The 17471-nt window shown below is 39.2% G+C and overlaps 1 protein-coding gene across 1 annotated transcript in view; it reads right to left on the bottom strand.

Moving 5' to 3' along the window:
- LOC107451644 (potassium channel subfamily T member 2-like) overlaps positions 1-17471 on the bottom strand; it is a 388964-nt gene that overhangs the window by 52839 nt on the left and 318654 nt on the right. Inside the window, exon 18 of the mRNA XM_071181980.2 lies at positions 16928-17172. Coding sequence (XP_071038081.2) covers positions 16928-17172 — 245 coding nt within the window. The remainder of the gene's footprint in view (positions 1-16927; positions 17173-17471) is intronic.

Below are 17471 nucleotides of genomic sequence, written 5' to 3'. Positions count from 1 at the left end.
CAAGTCTACGGCGTTGAACATTAGTAGTCGTAAACCCAAAAATCGGGCTAGCTGTTCAAAGACGGTTATAAAATAAAATACTTGAGCTAGGAGTTTTCTTGTCCTCTGGACTGGGTTCTAAATTACAAGTCTACGGCGTTGAACGTTAGTAGTCGTAAACCCAAAAATCGGGCTAGCTGTTCAAAGACGGTTATAAAATAAAATACTTGAGCTAGGAGTTTTCTTGTCCTCTGGACTGGGTTCTAAATTACAAGGCTACGGCGTTGAACATTAGTAGTCGTAAACCCAAAAATCGGGCTAGCTGTTCAAAGACGGTTATAAAATAAAATACTTGAGCTAGGAGTTTTCTTGTCCTCTGGACTGGGTTCTAAATTACAAGGCTACGGCGTTGAACGTTAGTAGTCGTAAACCCAAAAATCGGGCTAGCTGTTCAATGACGGTTATAAAATAAAATACTTGAGCTAGGAGTTTTCTTGTCCTCTGGACTGGGTTCTAAATTACAAGGCTACGGCGTTGAACATTAGTAGTCGTAAACCCAAAAATCGGGCTAGCTGTTCAATGACGGTTATAAAATAAAATACTTGAGCTAGGAGTTTTCTTGTCCTCTGGACTGGGTTCTAAATTACAAGGCTACGGCGTTGAACATTAGTAGTCGGAAACCCAAAAATCGGGCTAGCTGTTCAATGAAGGTTATAAAATAAAATACTTGAGCTAGGAGTTTTCTTGTCCTCTGGACTGGGTTCTAAATTACAAGGCTACGGCGTTGAACATTAGTAGTCGGAAACCCAAAAATCGGGCTAGCTGTTCAATGAAGGTTATAAAATAAAATACTTGAGCTAGGAGTTTTCTTGTCCTCTGGACTGGGTTCAAAATTACAAGGCTACGGCGTTGAACATTAGTAGTCGTAAACCCAAAAATCGGGCTAGCTGTTCAATGACGGTTATAAAATAAAATACTTGAGCTAGGAGTTTTCTTGTCCTCTGGACTGGGTTCTAAATTACAAGGCTACGGCGTTGAACATTAGTAGTCGTAAACCCAAAAATCGGGCTAGCTGTTCAATGACGGTTATAAAATAAAATACTTGAGCTAGGAGTTTTCTTGTCCTCTGGACTGGGTTCAAAATTACAAGGCTACGGCGTTGAACATTAGTAGTCGTAAACCCAAAAATCGGGCTAGCTGTTCAATGACGGTTATAAAATAAAATACTTGAGCTAGGAGTTTTCTTGTCCTCTGGACTGGGTTCTAAATTACAAGGCTACGGCGTTGAACATTAGTAGTCGTAAACCCAAAAATCGGGCTAGCTGTTCAATGACGGTTATAAAATAAAATACTTGAGCTAGGAGTTTTCTTGTCCTCTGGACTGGGTTCTAAATTACAAGGCTACGGCGTTGAACATTAGTAGTCGTAAACCCAAAAATCGGGCTAGCTGTTCAATGACGGTTATAAAATAAAATACTTGAGCTAGGAGTTTTCTTGTCCTCTGGACTGGGTTCTAAATTACAAGGCTACGGCGTTGAACATTAGTAGTCGGAAACCCAAAAATCGGGCTAGCTGTTCAATGAAGGTTATAAAATAAAATACTTGAGCTAGGAGTTTTCTTGTCCTCTGGACTGGGTTCAAAATTACAAGGCTACGGCGTTGAACATTAGTAGTCGTAAACCCAAAAATCGGGCTAGCTGTTCAATGACGGTTATAAAATAAAATACTTGAGCTAGGAGTTTTCTTGTCCTCTGGACTGGGTTCAAAATTACAAGGCTACGGCGTTGAACATTAGTAGTCGTAAACCCAAAAATCGGGCTAGCTGTTCAATGACGGTTATAAAATAAAATACTTGAGCTAGGAGTTTTCTTGTCCTCTGGACTGGGTTCAAAATTACAAGGCTACGGCGTTGAACATTAGTAGTCGTGAACCCAAAAATCGGGCTAGCTGTTCAATGACGGTTATAAAATAAAATACTTGAGCTAGGAGTTTTCTTGTCCTCTGGACTGGGTTCAAAATTACAAGGCTACGGCGTTGAACATTAGTAGTCGTAAACCCAAAAATCGGGCTAGCTGTTCAATGACGGTTATAAAATAAAATACTTGAGCTAGGAGTTTTCTTGTCCTCTGGACTGGGTTCTAAATTACAAGGCTACGGCGTTGAACATTAGTAGTCGTGAACCCAAAAATCGGGCTAGCTGTTCAATGACGGTTATAAAATAAAATACTTCAGCTAGGAGTTTTCTTGTCCTCTGGACTGGGTTCTAAATTACAAGGCTACGGCGTTGAACATTAGTAGTCGTGAACCCAAAAATCGGGCTAGCTGTTCAATGACGGTTATAAAATAAAATACTTGAGCTAGGAGTTTTCTTGTCCTCTGGACTGGGTTCTAAATTACAAGGCTACGGCGTTGAACATTAGTAGTCGTAAACCCAAAAATCGGGCCAGCTGTTCAATGACGGTTATAAAATAAAATACTTGAGCTAGGAGTTTTCTTGTCCTCTGGACTGGGTTCTAAATTACAAGGCTACGGCGTTGAACATTAGTAGTCGTAAACCCAAAAATCGGGCCAGCTGTTCAATGACGGTTATAAAATAAAATACTTGAGCTAGGAGTTTTCTTGTCCTCTGGACTGGGTTCTAAATTACAAGGCTACGGCGTTGAACATTAGTAGTCGTAAACCCAAAAATCGGGCCAGCTGTTCAATGACGGTTATAAAATAAAATACTTGAGCTAGGAGTTTTCTTGTCCTCTGGACTGGGTTCTAAATTACAAGGCTACGGCGTTGAACATTAGTAGTCGTAAACCCAAAAATCGGGCTAGCTGTTCAATGACGGTTATAAAATAAAATACTTGAGCTAGGAGTTTTCTTGTCCTCTGGACTGGGTTCTAAATTACAAGGCTACGGCGTTGAACATTAGTAGTCGTAAACCCAAAAATCGGGCCAGCTGTTCAATGACGGTTATAAAATAAAATACTTGAGCTAGGAGTTTTCTTGTCCTCTGGACTGGGTTCAAAATTACAAGGCTACGGCGTTGAACATTAGTAGTCGTAAACCCAAAAATCGGGCCAGCTGTTCAATGACGGTTATAAAATAAAATACTTGAGCTAGGAGTTTTCTTGTCCTCTGGACTGGGTTCTAAATTACAAGGCTACGGCGTTGAACATTAGTAGTCGTAAACCCAAAAATCGGGCTAGCTGTTCAATGACGGTTATAAAATAAAATACTTGAGCTAGGAGTTTTCTTGTCCTCTGGACTGGGTTCAAAATTACAAGGCTACGGCGTTGAACATTAGTAGTCGTAAACCCAAAAATCGGGCTAGCTGTTCAATGACGGTTATAAAATAAAATACTTGAGCTAGGAGTTTTCTTGTCCTCTGGACTGGGTTCAAAATTACAAGGCTACGGCGTTGAACATTAGTAGTCGTAAACCCAAAAATCGGGCTAGCTGTTCAATGACGGTTATAAAATAAAATACTTGAGCTAGGAGTTTTCTTGTCCTCTGGACTGGGTTCAAAATTACAAGGCTACGGCGCTGAACATTAGTAGTCGTAAACCCAAAAATCGGGCTAGCTGTTCAATGACGGTTATAAAATAAAATACTTGAGCTAGGAGTTTTCTTGTCCTCTGGACTGGGTTCTAAATTACAAGGCTACGGCGTTGAACATTAGTAGTCGTAAACCCAAAAATCGGGCCAGCTGTTCAATGACGGTTATAAAATAAAATACTTGAGCTAGGAGTTTTCTTGTCCTCTGGACTGGGTTCTAAATTACAAGGCTACGGCGTTGAACATTAGTAGTCGTAAACCCAAAAATCGGGCCAGCTGTTCAATGACGGTTATAAAATAAAATACTTGAGCTAGGAGTTTTCTTGTCCTCTGGACTGGGTTCTAAATTACAAGGCTACGGCGTTGAACATTAGTAGTCGTAAACCCAAAAATCGGGCTAGCTGTTCAATGACGGTTATAAAATAAAATACTTGAGCTAGGAGTTTTCTTGTCCTCTGGACTGGGTTCTAAATTACAAGGCTACGGCGTTGAACATTAGTAGTCGTAAACCCAAAAATCGGGCCAGCTGTTCAATGACGGTTATAAAATAAAATACTTGAGCTAGGAGTTTTCTTGTCCTCTGGACTGGGTTCAAAATTACAAGGCTACGGCGTTGAACATTAGTAGTCGTAAACCCAAAAATCGGGCCAGCTGTTCAATGACGGTTATAAAATAAAATACTTGAGCTAGGAGTTTTCTTGTCCTCTGGACTGGGTTCTAAATTACAAGGCTACGGCGTTGAACATTAGTAGTCGTAAACCCAAAAATCGGGCTAGCTGTTCAATGACGGTTATAAAATAAAATACTTGAGCTAGGAGTTTTCTTGTCCTCTGGACTGGGTTCAAAATTACAAGGCTACGGCGTTGAACATTAGTAGTCGTAAACCCAAAAATCGGGCTAGCTGTTCAATGACGGTTATAAAATAAAATACTTGAGCTAGGAGTTTTCTTGTCCTCTGGACTGGGTTCAAAATTACAAGGCTACGGCGTTGAACATTAGTAGTCGTAAACCCAAAAATCGGGCTAGCTGTTCAATGACGGTTATAAAATAAAATACTTGAGCTAGGAGTTTTCTTGTCCTCTGGACTGGGTTCAAAATTACAAGGCTACGGCGCTGAACATTAGTAGTCGTAAACCCAAAAATCGGGCTAGCTGTTCAATGACGGTTATAAAATAAAATACTTGAGCTAGGAGTTTTCTTGTCCTCTGGACTGGGTTCTAAATTACAAGGCTACGGCGTTGAACATTAGTAGTCGTAAACCCAAAAATCGGGCCAGCTGTTCAATGACGGTTATAAAATAAAATACTTGAGCTAGGAGTTTTCTTGTCCTCTGGACTGGGTTCTAAATTACAAGGCTACGGCGTTGAACATTAGTAGTCGTAAACCCAAAAATCGGGCCAGCTGTTCAATGACGGTTATAAAATAAAATACTTGAGCTAGGAGTTTTCTTGTCCTCTGGACTGGGTTCAAAATTACAAGGCTACGGCGCTGAACATTAGTAGTCGTAAACCCAAAAATCGGGCTAGCTGTTCAATGACGGTTATAAAATAAAATACTTGAGCTAGGAGTTTTCTTGTCCTCTGGACTGGGTTCAAAATTACAAGGCTACGGCGTTGAACATTAGTAGTCGTAAACCCAAAAATCGGGCTAGCTGTTCAATGACGGTTATAAAATAAAATACTTGAGCTAGGAGTTTTCTTGTCCTCTGGACTGGGTTCTAAATTACAAGGCTACGGCGTTGAACATTAGTAGTCGTAAACCCAAAAATCGGGCCAGCTGTTCAATGACGGTTATAAAATAAAATACTTGAGCTAGGAGTTTTCTTGTCCTCTGGACTGGGTTCTAAATTACAAGGCTACGGCGTTGAACATTAGTAGTCGTAAACCCAAAAATCGGGCTAGCTGTTCAATGACGGTTATAAAATAAAATACTTGAGCTAGGAGTTTTCTTGTCCTCTGGACGGGGTTCTAAATTACAAGGCTACGGCGTTGAACATTAGTAGTCGTAAACCCAAAAATCGGGCCAGCTGTTCAATGACGGTTATAAAATAAAATACTTGAGCTAGGAGTTTTCTTGTCCTCTGGACTGGGTTCTAAATTACAAGGCTACGGCGTTGAAGATTAGTAGTCGTAAACCCAAAAATCGGGCTTGCTGTTCAATGACGGTTATAAAATAAAATACTTGAGCTAGGAGTTTTCTTGTCCTCTGGACTGGGTTCTAAATTACAAGGCTACGGCGTTGAAGATTAGTAGTCGTAAACCCAAAAATCGGGCTTGCTGTTCAATGACGGTTATAAAATAAAATACTTGAGCTAGGAGTTTTCTTGTCCTCTGGACTGGGTTCTAAATTACAAGGCTACGGCGTTGAACATTAGTAGTCGTAAACCCAAAAATCGGGCTAGCTGTTCAATGACGGTTATAAAATAAAATACTTGAGCTTGGAGTTTTCTTGTCCTCTGGACTGGGTTCTAAATTACAAGTCTACGGCGTTGAACATTAGTAGTCGTAAACCCAAAAATCGGGCTAGCTGTTCAATGACGGTTATAAAATAAAATACTTGAGCTAGGAGTTTTCTTGTCCTCTGGACTGGGTTCTAAATTACAAGGCTACGGCGTTGAACATTAGTAGTCGTAAACCCAAAAATCGGGCTAGCTGTTCAATGACGGTTATAAAATAAAATACTTGAGCTTGGAGTTTTCTTGTCCTCTGGACTGGGTTCTAAATTACAAGTCTACGGCGTTGAACATTAGTAGTCGTAAACCCAAAAATCGGGCTAGCTGTTCAATGACGGTTATAAAATAAAATACTTGAGCTAGGAGTTTTCTTGTCCTCTGGACTGGGTTCTAAATTACAAGGCTACGGCGTTGAACATTAGTAGTCGTAAACCCAAAAATCGGGCTAGCTGTTCAATGACGGTTATAAAATAAAATACTTGAGCTAGGAGTTTTCTTGTCCTCTGGACTGGGTTCTAAATTACAAGGCTACGGCGTTGATCATTAGTAGTCGTAAACCCAAAAATCGGGCTAGCTGTTCAATGACGGTTATAAAATAAAATACTTGAGCTAGGAGTTTTCTTGTCCTCTGGACTGGGTTCTAAATTACAAGGCTACGGCGTTGAACATTAGTAGTCGTAAACCCAAAAATCGGGCTAGCTGTTCAATGACGGTTATAAAATAAAATACTTGAGCTAGGAGTTTTCTTGTCCTCTGGACTGGGTTCTAAATTCCAAGGCTACGGCGTTGAACATTAGTAGTCGTAAACCCAAAAATCGGGCTAGCTGTTCAATGACGGTTATAAAATAAAATACTTGAGCTAGGAGTTTTCTTGTCCTCTGGACTGGGTTCTAAATTACAAGGCTACGGCGTTGAACATTAGTAGTCGTAAACCCAAAAATCGGGCTAGCTGTTCAATGACGGTTATAAAATAAAATACTTGAGCTAGGAGTTTTCTTGTCCTCTGGACTGGGTTCTAAATTACAAGGCTACGGCGTTGAACATTAGTAGTCGTAAACCCAAAAATCGGGCTAGCTGTTCAATGACGGTTATAAAATAAAATACTTGAGCTAGGAGTTTTCTTGTCCTCTGGACTGGGTTCTAAATTACAAGGCTACGGCGTTGAACATTAGTAGTCGTAAACCCAAAAATCGGGCTAGCTGTTCAATGACGGTTATAAAATAAAATACTTGAGCTAGGAGTTTTCTTGTCCTCTGGACTGGGTTCTAAATTACAAGGCTACGGCGTTGAACATTAGTAGTCGTAAACCCAAAAATCAGGCTAGCTGTTCAAAGACGGTTATAAAATAAAATACTTGAGCTAGGAGTTTTCTTGTCCTCTGGACTGGGTTCTAAATTACAAGGCTACGGCGTTGAACATTAGTAGTCGTAAACCCAAAAATCGGGCTAGCTGTTCAATGACGGTTATAAAATAAAATACTTGAGCTAGGAGTTTTCTTGTCCTCTGGACTGGGTTCTAAATTACAAGGCTACGGCGTTGAACATTAGTAGTCGTAAACCCAAAAATCGGGCTAGCTGTTCAATGACGGTTATAAAATAAAATACTTGAGCTAGGAGTTTTCTTGTCCTCTGGACTGGGTTCTAAATTACAAGTCTACGGCGTTGAACATTAGTAGTCGAAAACCCAAAAATCGGGCTAGCTGTTCAATGACGGTTATAAAATAAAATACTTGAGCTAGGAGTTTTCTTGTCCTCTGGACTGGGTTCTAAATTACAAGTCTACGGCGTTGAACATTAGTAGTCGTAAACCCAAAAATCGGGCTAGCTGTTCAATGACGGTTATAAAATAAAATACTTGAGCTAGGAGTTTTCTTGTCCTCTGGACTGGGTTCTAAATTACAAGTCTACGGCGTTGAACATTAGTAGTCGTAAACCCAAAAATCGGGCTAGCTGTTCAATGACGGTTATAAAATAAAATACTTGAGCTAGGAGTTTTCTTGTCCTCTGGACTGGGTTCAAAATTACAAGGCTACGGCGTTGAACATTAGTAGTCGTAAACCCAAAAATCGGGCTAGCTGTTCAATGACGGTTATAAAATAAAATACTTGAGCTAGGAGTTTTCTTGTCCTCTGGACTGGGTTCTAAATTACAAGGCTACGGCGTTGAACATTAGTAGTCGTAAACCCAAAAATCGGGCCAGCTGTTCAATGACGGTTATAAAATAAAATACTTGAGCTAGGAGTTTTCTTGTCCTCTGGACTGGGTTCTAAATTACAAGGCTACGGCGTTGAACATTAGTAGTCGTAAACCCAAAAATCGGGCCAGCTGTTCAATGACGGTTATAAAATAAAATACTTGAGCTAGGAGTTTTCTTGTCCTCTGGACGGGGTTCTAAATTACAAGGCTACGGCGTTGAACATTAGTAGTCGTAAACCCAAAAATCGGGCTAGCTGTTCAATGACGGTTATAAAATAAAAAACTTGAGCTAGGAGTTTTCTTGTCCTCTGGACGGGGTTCTAAATTACAAGGCTACGGCGTTGAACATTAGTAGTCGTAAACCCAAAAATCGGGCCAGCTGTTCAATGACGGTTATAAAATAAAATACTTGAGCTAGGAGTTTTCTTGTCCTCTGGACTGGGTTCTAAATTACAAGGCTACGGCGTTGAACATTAGTAGTCGTAAACCCAAAAATCGGGCTAGCTGTTCAATGACGGTTATAAAATAAAATACTTGAGCTAGGAGTTTTCTTGTCCTCTGGACTGGGTTCTAAATTACAAGGCTACGGCGTTGAACATTAGTAGTCGTAAACCCAAAAATCGGGCTTGCTGTTCAATGACGGTTATAAAATAAAATACTTGAGCTAGGAGTTTTCTTGTCCTCTGGACTGGGTTCTAAATTACAAGGCTACGGCGTTGAAGATTAGTAGTCGTAAACCCAAAAATCGGGCCAGCTGTTCAATGACGGTTATAAAATAAAATACTTGAGCTAGGAGTTTTCTTGTCCTCTGGACTGGGTTCTAAATTACAAGTCTACGGCGTTGAACATTAGTAGTCGTAAACCCAAAAATCGGGCTAGCTGTTCAATGACGGTTATAAAATAAAATACTTGAGCTAGGAGTTTTCTTGTCCTCTGGACTGGGTTCTAAATTACAAGTCTACGGCGTTGAACATTAGTAGTCGTAAACCCAAAAATCGGGCTAGCTGTTCAATGACGGTTATAAAATAAAATACTTGAGCTAGGAGTTTTCTTGTCCTCTGGACTGGGTTCAAAATTACAAGGCTACGGCGTTGAACATTAGTAGTCGTAAACCCAAAAATCGGGCTAGCTGTTCAATGACGGTTATAAAATAAAATACTTGAGCTAGGAGTTTTCTTGTCCTCTGGACTGGGTTCTAAATTACAAGGCTACGGCGTTGAACATTAGTAGTCGTAAACCCAAAAATCGGGCCAGCTGTTCAATGACGGTTATAAAATAAAATACTTGAGCTAGGAGTTTTCTTGTCCTCTGGACTGGGTTCTAAATTACAAGGCTACGGCGTTGAACATTAGTAGTCGTAAACCCAAAAATCGGGCCAGCTGTTCAATGACGGTTATAAAATAAAATACTTGAGCTAGGAGTTTTCTTGTCCTCTGGACGGGGTTCTAAATTACAAGGCTACGGCGTTGAACATTAGTAGTCGTAAACCCAAAAATCGGGCTAGCTGTTCAATGACGGTTATAAAATAAAAAACTTGAGCTAGGAGTTTTCTTGTCCTCTGGACGGGGTTCTAAATTACAAGGCTACGGCGTTGAACATTAGTAGTCGTAAACCCAAAAATCGGGCCAGCTGTTCAATGACGGTTATAAAATAAAATACTTGAGCTAGGAGTTTTCTTGTCCTCTGGACTGGGTTCTAAATTACAAGGCTACGGCGTTGAACATTAGTAGTCGTAAACCCAAAAATCGGGCTAGCTGTTCAATGACGGTTATAAAATAAAATACTTGAGCTAGGAGTTTTCTTGTCCTCTGGACTGGGTTCTAAATTACAAGGCTACGGCGTTGAACATTAGTAGTCGTAAACCCAAAAATCGGGCTTGCTGTTCAATGACGGTTATAAAATAAAATACTTGAGCTAGGAGTTTTCTTGTCCTCTGGACTGGGTTCTAAATTACAAGGCTACGGCGTTGAAGATTAGTAGTCGTAAACCCAAAAATCGGGCCAGCTGTTCAATGACGGTTATAAAATAAAATACTTGAGCTAGGAGTTTTCTTGTCCTCTGGACTGGGTTCTAAATTACAAGGCTACGGCGTTGAACATTAGTAGTCGTAAACCCAAAAATCGGGCTAGCTGTTCAATGACGGTTATAAAATAAAATACTTGAGCTAGGAGTTTTCTTGTCCTCTGGACTGGGTTCTAAATTACAAGGCTACGGCGTTGAACATTAGTAGTCGTAAACCCAAAAATCGGGCTAGCTGTTCAATGACGGTTATAAAATAAAATACTTGAGCTAGGAGTTTTCTTGTCCTCTGGACTGGGTTCTAAATTACAAGGCTACGGCGTTGAACATTAGTAGTCGTAAACCCAAAAATCGGGCTAGCTGTTCAATGACGGTTATAAAATAAAATACTTGAGCTAGGAGTTTTCTTGTCCTCTGGACTGGGTTCTAAATTACAAGGCTACGGCGTTGAACATTAGTAGTCGTAAACCCAAAAATCGGGCTAGCTGTTCAATGACGGTTATAAAATAAAATACTTGAGCTAGGAGTTTTCTTGTCCTCTGGACTGGGTTCTAAATTACAAGGCTACGGCGTTGAACATTAGTAGTCGTAAACCCAAAAATCGGGCTAGCTGTTCAATGACGGTTATAAAATAAAATACTTGAGCTAGGAGTTTTCTTGTCCTCTGGACTGGGTTCTAAATTACAAGTCTACGGCGTTGAACATTAGTAGTCGTAAACCCAAAAATCGGGCTAGCTGTTCAAAGACGGTTATAAAATAAAATACTTGAGCTAGGAGTTTTCTTGTCCTCTGGACTGGGTTCTAAATTACAAGGCTACGGCGTTGAACATTAGTAGTCGTAAACCCAAAAATCGGGCTAGCTATTCAATGACGGTTATAAAATAAAATACTTGAGCTAGGAGTTTTCTTGTCCTCTGGACTGGGTTCTAAATTACAAGGCTACGGCGTTGAACATTAGTAGTCGTAAACCCAAAAATCAGGCTAGCTGTTCAATGACGGTTATAAAATAAAATACTTGAGCTAGGAGTTTTCTTGTCCTCTGGACTGGGTTCTAAATTACAAGGCTACGGCGTTGAACATTAGTAGTCGTAAACCCAAAAATCGGGCTAGCTGTTCAATGACGGTTATAAAATAAAATACTTGAGCTAGGAGTTTTCTTGTCCTCTGGACTGGGTTCTAAATTACAAGGCTACGGCGTTGAACATTAGTAGTCGTAAACCCAAAAATCGGGCTAGCTGTTCAATGACGGTTATAAAATAAAATACTTGAGCTAGGAGTTTTCTTGTCCTCTGGACTGGGTTCTAAATTACAAGGCTACGGCGTTGAACATTAGTAGTCGTAAACCCAAAAATCAGGCTAGCTGTTCAATGACGGTTATAAAATAAAATACTTGAGCTAGGAGTTTTCTTGTCCTCTGGACTGGGTTCTAAATTACAAGGCTACGGCGTTGAACATTAGTAGTCGTAAACCCAAAAATCGGGCTAGCTGTTCAATGACGGTTATAAAATAAAATACTTGAGCTAGGAGTTTTCTTGTCCTCTGGACTGGGTTCTAAATTACAAGGCTACGGCGTTGAACATTAGTAGTCGTAAACCCAAAAATCGGGCTAGCTGTTCAATGACGGTTATAAAATAAAATACTTGTGCTAGGAGTTTTCTTGTCCTCTGGACTGGGTTCTAAATTACAAGGCTACGGCGTTGAACATTAGTAGTCGTAAACCCAAAAATCGGGCTAGCTGTTCAATGACGGTTATAAAATAAAATACTTGAGCTAGGAGTTTTCTTGTCCTCTGGACTGGGTTCTAAATTACAAGGCTACGGCGTTGAACATTAGTAGTCGTAAACCCAAAAATCGGGCTAGCTGTTCAATGACGGTTATAAAATAAAATACTTGAGCTAGGAGTTTTCTTGTCCTCTGGACTGGGTTCTAAATTACAAGGCTACGGCGTTGAAGATTAGTAGTCGTAAACCCAAAAATCGGGCTAGCTGTTCAATGACGGTTATAAAATAAAATACTTGAGCTAGGAGTTTTCTTGTCCTCTGGACTGGGTTCTAAATTACAAAGCTACGGCGTTGAACATTAGTAGTCGTAAACCCAAAAATCGGGCTAGCTGTTCAATGACGGTTATAAAATAAAATACTTGAGCTAGGAATTTTCTTGTCCTCTGGACTGGGTTCTAAATTACAAGGCTACGGCGTTGAAGATTAGTAGTCGTAAACCCAAAAATCGGGCTAGCTGTTCAATGACGGTTATAAAATAAAATACTTGAGCTAGGAGTTTTCTTGTCCTCTGGACGGGGTTCTAAATTACAAGGCTACGGCGTTGAACATTAGTAGTCGTAAACCCAAAAATCGGGCTAGCTTTTCAATGACGGTTATAAAATAAAATACTTGAGCTAGGAGTTTTCTTGTCCTCTGGACTGGGTTCTAAATTACAAGGCTACGGCGTTGAACATTAGTAGTCGTAAACCCAAAAATCGGGCTAGCTGTTCAATGACGGTTATAAAATAAAATACTTGAGCTAGGAGTTTTCTTGTCCTCTGGACTGGGTTCTAAATTACAAGGCTACGGCGTTGAACATTAGTAGTCGTAAACCCAAAAATCGGGCTAGCTGTTCAATGACGGTTATAAAATAAAATACTTGAGCTAGGAGTTTTCTTGTCCTCTGGACTAGGTTCTAAATTACAAGGCTACGGCGTTGAAGATTAGTAGTCGTAAACCCAAAAATCGGGCTAGCTGTTCAATGACGGTTATAAAATAAAATACTTGAGCTAGGAGTTTTCTTGTCCTCTGGACTGGGTTCTAAATTACAAGGCTACGGCGTTGAACATTAGTAGTCGTAAACCCAAAAATCGGGCTAGCTGTTCAATGACGGTTATAAAATAAAATACTTGAGCTAGGAGTTTTCTTGTCCTCTGGACTGGGTTCTAAATTACAAGGCTACGGCGTTGAACATTAGTAGTCGTAAACCCAAAAATCGGGCTAGCTGTTCAATGACGGTTATAAAATAAAATACTTGAGCTAGGAGTTTTCTTGTCCTCTGGACTGGGTTCTAAATTACAAGGCTACGGCGTTGAACATTAGTAGTCGTAAACCCAAAAATCGGGCTAGCTGTTCAATGACGGTTATAAAATAAAATACTTGAGCTAGGAGTTTTCTTGTCCTCTGGACTGGGTTCTAAATTACAAGGCTACGGCGTTGAACATTAGTAGTCGTAAACCCAAAAATCGGGCTAGCTGTTCAATGACGGTTATAAAATAAAATACTTGAGCTAGGAGTTTTCTTGTCCTCTGGACTGGGTTCTAAATTACAAGGCTACGACGTTGAACATTAGTAGTCGTAAACCCAAAAATCGGGCTAGCTGTTCAATGACGGTTATAAAATAAAATACTTGAGCTAGGAGTTTTCTTGTCCTCTGGACTGGGTTCTAAATTACAAGGCTACGGCGTTGAACATTAGTAGTCGTAAACCCAAAAATCGGGCTAGCTGTTCAATGACGGTTATAAAATAAAATACTTGAGCTAGGAGTTTTCTTGTCCTCTGGACTGGGTTCTAAATTACAAGTCTACGGCGTTGAACATTAGTAGTCGTAAACCCAAAAATCGGGCTAGCTGTTCAATGACGGTTATAAAATAAAATACTTGAGCTAGGAGTTTTCTTGTCCTCTGGACTGGGTTCTAAATTACAAGGCTACGGCGTTGAACATTAGTAGTCGTAAACCCAAAAATCGGGCTAGCTGTTCAATGACGGTTATAAAATAAAATACTTGAGCTAGGAGTTTTCTTGTCCTCTGGACTGGGTTCTAAATTACAAGGCTACGGCGTTGAACATTAGTAGTCGTAAACCCAAAAATCGGGCTAGCTGTTCAATGACGGTTATAAAATAAAATACTTGAGCTAGGAGTTTTCTTGTCCTCTGGACTGGGTTCTAAATTACAAGGCTACGGCGTTGAACATTAGTAGTCGTAAACCCAAAAATCGGGCTAGCTGTTCAATGACGGTTATAAAATAAAATACTTGAGCTAGGAGTTTTCTTGTCCTCTGGACTGGGTTCTAAATTACAAGGCTACGGCGTTGAACATTAGTAGTCGTAAACCCAAAAATCGGGCTAGCTGTTCAATGACGGTTATAAAATAAAATACTTGAGCTAGGAGTTTTCTTGTCCTCTGGACTGGGTTCTAAATTACAAGGCTACGGCGTTGAACATTAGTAGTCGTAAACCCAAAAATCGGGCTAGCTGTTCAATGACGGTTATAAAATAAAATACTTGAGCTAGGAGTTTTCTTGTCCTCTGGACTGGGTTCTAAATTACAAGGCTACGGCGTTGAACATTAGTAGTCGTAAACCCAAAAATCGGGCTAGCTGTTCAATGACGGTTATAAAATAAAATACTTGAGCTAGGAGTTTTCTTGTCCTCTGGACTGGGTTCTAAATTACAAGGCTACGGCGTTGAACATTAGTAGTCGTAAACCCAAAAATCGGGCTAGCTGTTCAATGACGGTTATAAAATAAAATACTTGAGCTAGGAGTTTTCTTGTCCTCTGGACTGGGTTCTAAATTACAAGGCTACGGCGTTGAACATTAGTAGTCGTAAACCCAAAAATCGGGCTAGCTGTTCAATGACGGTTATAAAATAAAATACTTGAGCTAGGAGTTTTCTTGTCCTCTGGACTGGGTTCTAAATTACAAGGCTACGGCGTTGAACATTAGTAGTCGTAAACCCAAAAATCGGGCTAGCTGTTCAATGACGGTTATAAAATAAAATACTTGAGCTAGGAGTTTTCTTGTCCTCTGGACTGGGTTCTAAATTACAAGTCTACGGCGTTGAACATTAGTAGTCGTAAACCCAAAAATCGGGCTAGCTGTTCAATGACGGTTATAAAATAAAATACTTGAGCTAGGAGTTTTCTTGTCCTCTGGACTGGGTTCTAAATTACAAGGCTACGGCGTTGAACATTAGTAGTCGTAAACCCAAAAATCGGGCTAGCTGTTCAATGACGGTTATAAAATAAAATACTTGAGCTAGGAGTTTTCTTGTCCTCTGGACTGGGTTCTAAATTACAAGGCTACGGCGTTGAACATTAGTAGTCGTAAACCCAAAAATCGGGCTAGCTGTTCAATGACGGTTATAAAATAAAATACTTGAGCTAGGAGTTTTCTTGTCCTCTGGACTGGGTTCTAAATTACAAGGCTACGGCGTTGAACATTAGTAGTCGTAAACCCAAAAATCGGGCTAGCTGTTCAATGACGGTTATAAAATAAAATACTTGAGCTAGGAGTTTTCTTGTCCTCTGGACTGGGTTCTAAATTACAAGGCTACGGCGTTGAACATTAGTAGTCGTAAACCCAAAAATCGGGCCAGCTGTTCAATGACGGTTATAAAATAAAATACTTGAGCTAGGAGTTTTCTTGTCCTCTGGACTGGGTTCTAAATTACAAGGCTACGGCGTTGAACATTAGTAGTCGTAAACCCAAAAATCGGGCTAGCTGTTCAATGACGGTTATAAAATAAAATACTTGAGCTAGGAGTTTTCTTGTCCTCTGGACTGGGTTCTAAATTACAAGGCTTCCGGGGCAAACGACTGCTCAACAATGGTTATGAAATATATAAATAAAATATCAGTTACAGAATTGTTGCAATAGATAGATTTAGAGCAGATAAATACTTAGAACTTACATTCACAAGGCAGCGTGTAATATCCAAATTCAATCACACACAATCATGCATGCTACATTCTTCCTTTTAAAAGAGAGTTTTTCTCGGGTATTTAAAGCCCCAATAAATTTCTTTACAATAAAATAACATGAAAAAGTTCAAGTATTTATAAACAAGTGTTTGAGAAGAATCTTGAGTATCAAGTGGTTCCATAAAATTTGTAATGCAGATATCCTCAGAAAAGCAAAACAGAATCCGATTGCTCGGGAAATAAAAAACGTAAATGGTAATGGATTGATCATGTTCTACGTAAATCTGAAAAATTTAAAGTGAAACAAGTTTTTGATTGGAACCCTCAAGGAAATAGAAAAAGAGGAAGACCTAAAAATACACATGATAGGACGATAGTATACGAATTAAAAACAAAAGGAAAACCATGGAGTGAGGCAAAATATCTGGCCACAAATAGAGAGAAATGGAAAGCTATGTTAAAAACCCTATGCTCCGATTCAGAGTGAAGAAGAATATGTATGTACCCATGTAATAAATTTCTTTCTTCACTATTTAAATTTAAATTTACAAAATCTGATTAATTTAATATCGTATTTACCCCTCTATATTAAAAAAAATTACATGCCTGAATGATCTATTTCTTATAAAATATTACACCTAAGGATCGCCCAAAGAAACAGTTCAAGCTATACATTATCTGATATTTCGCTAACACTTTAACCTTTTTCTTTCGAAATCTAATAGAACCTGCTTTTCGTGACCATCAGTTGTGCCAGCCGAAAGCAAAAGGTCAAATATTGTTAGAATATTTGACTTCCACTGGGGCATGTATGCATCAGGTAAAACTACAAGTTTTTTTTATTTTTTTTTATTTTTGCATAACTATCAGAAAAAAACATACTCCAGTAAGTCTAATATTTTATAATATAGAAGTAATATTACTAATAATTTTAATCACTTAAAATAATTAAGATATATATTTAGTTATCTGCTCTGAACCCTATTACACAGATTGTAATTGCAAATGTGACTACGAGAAAATTTTAATTGATTTTCAGTAGATTATTGACCTTTTAGGGCAGCTTCATTTTCTTGGGCAGCGTTTGTATCCGGGTTCGGGTCCGGTGCCAGTCCCACTAGACTTTCTCTTTTCAGAACATGTTCTGCGGGTAGAAAAGCGCTATTCTCTTCTTTTGTGATATTCATGTAAAAGCAGATGTCTGAAGGCTTTAGGACATAATTTGGACCAGGATTCAAGAGAACGGGCCATGTTCCACTCATTTCTGTTTTCACACCAACAAGAGCCACACCATACCTACGTAGATAAATTTATGCATGTGAAATTGGGTTGTGTACAGTACAGGTTGATGTGTACAGTTAATATACAGTTCGTATAAATATATTTAAAAGAAAAAAGGAAACACCCTGAATAAATTTTGATTAAATGATTTCAAAAAAGTTAGAAACTATAAATTCGATTTCTCAATAACTCTTCGACAGATTTAGCTCAAATTTTGTATTTTGCTATCTAAAATAACATTCTTTAAAATGATACAGTAAATTGTATACCTTACAATTCAACATTTTTTCGACCATTTTTAAATGAAAAAATAA

The sequence above is a fragment of the Parasteatoda tepidariorum genome, chromosome 4 (genome assembly GCF_982258835.1).
Source record: "Parasteatoda tepidariorum strain Cologne lab strain chromosome 4, Ptep-v5.0, whole genome shotgun sequence".
NCBI classification, from domain to species: Eukaryota; Metazoa; Arthropoda; class Arachnida; order Araneae; family Theridiidae; genus Parasteatoda; species Parasteatoda tepidariorum.
The sequence above is the reverse complement of the archived record's forward strand: the minus strand, read 5'-3'. Positions and strand labels throughout refer to the sequence as shown.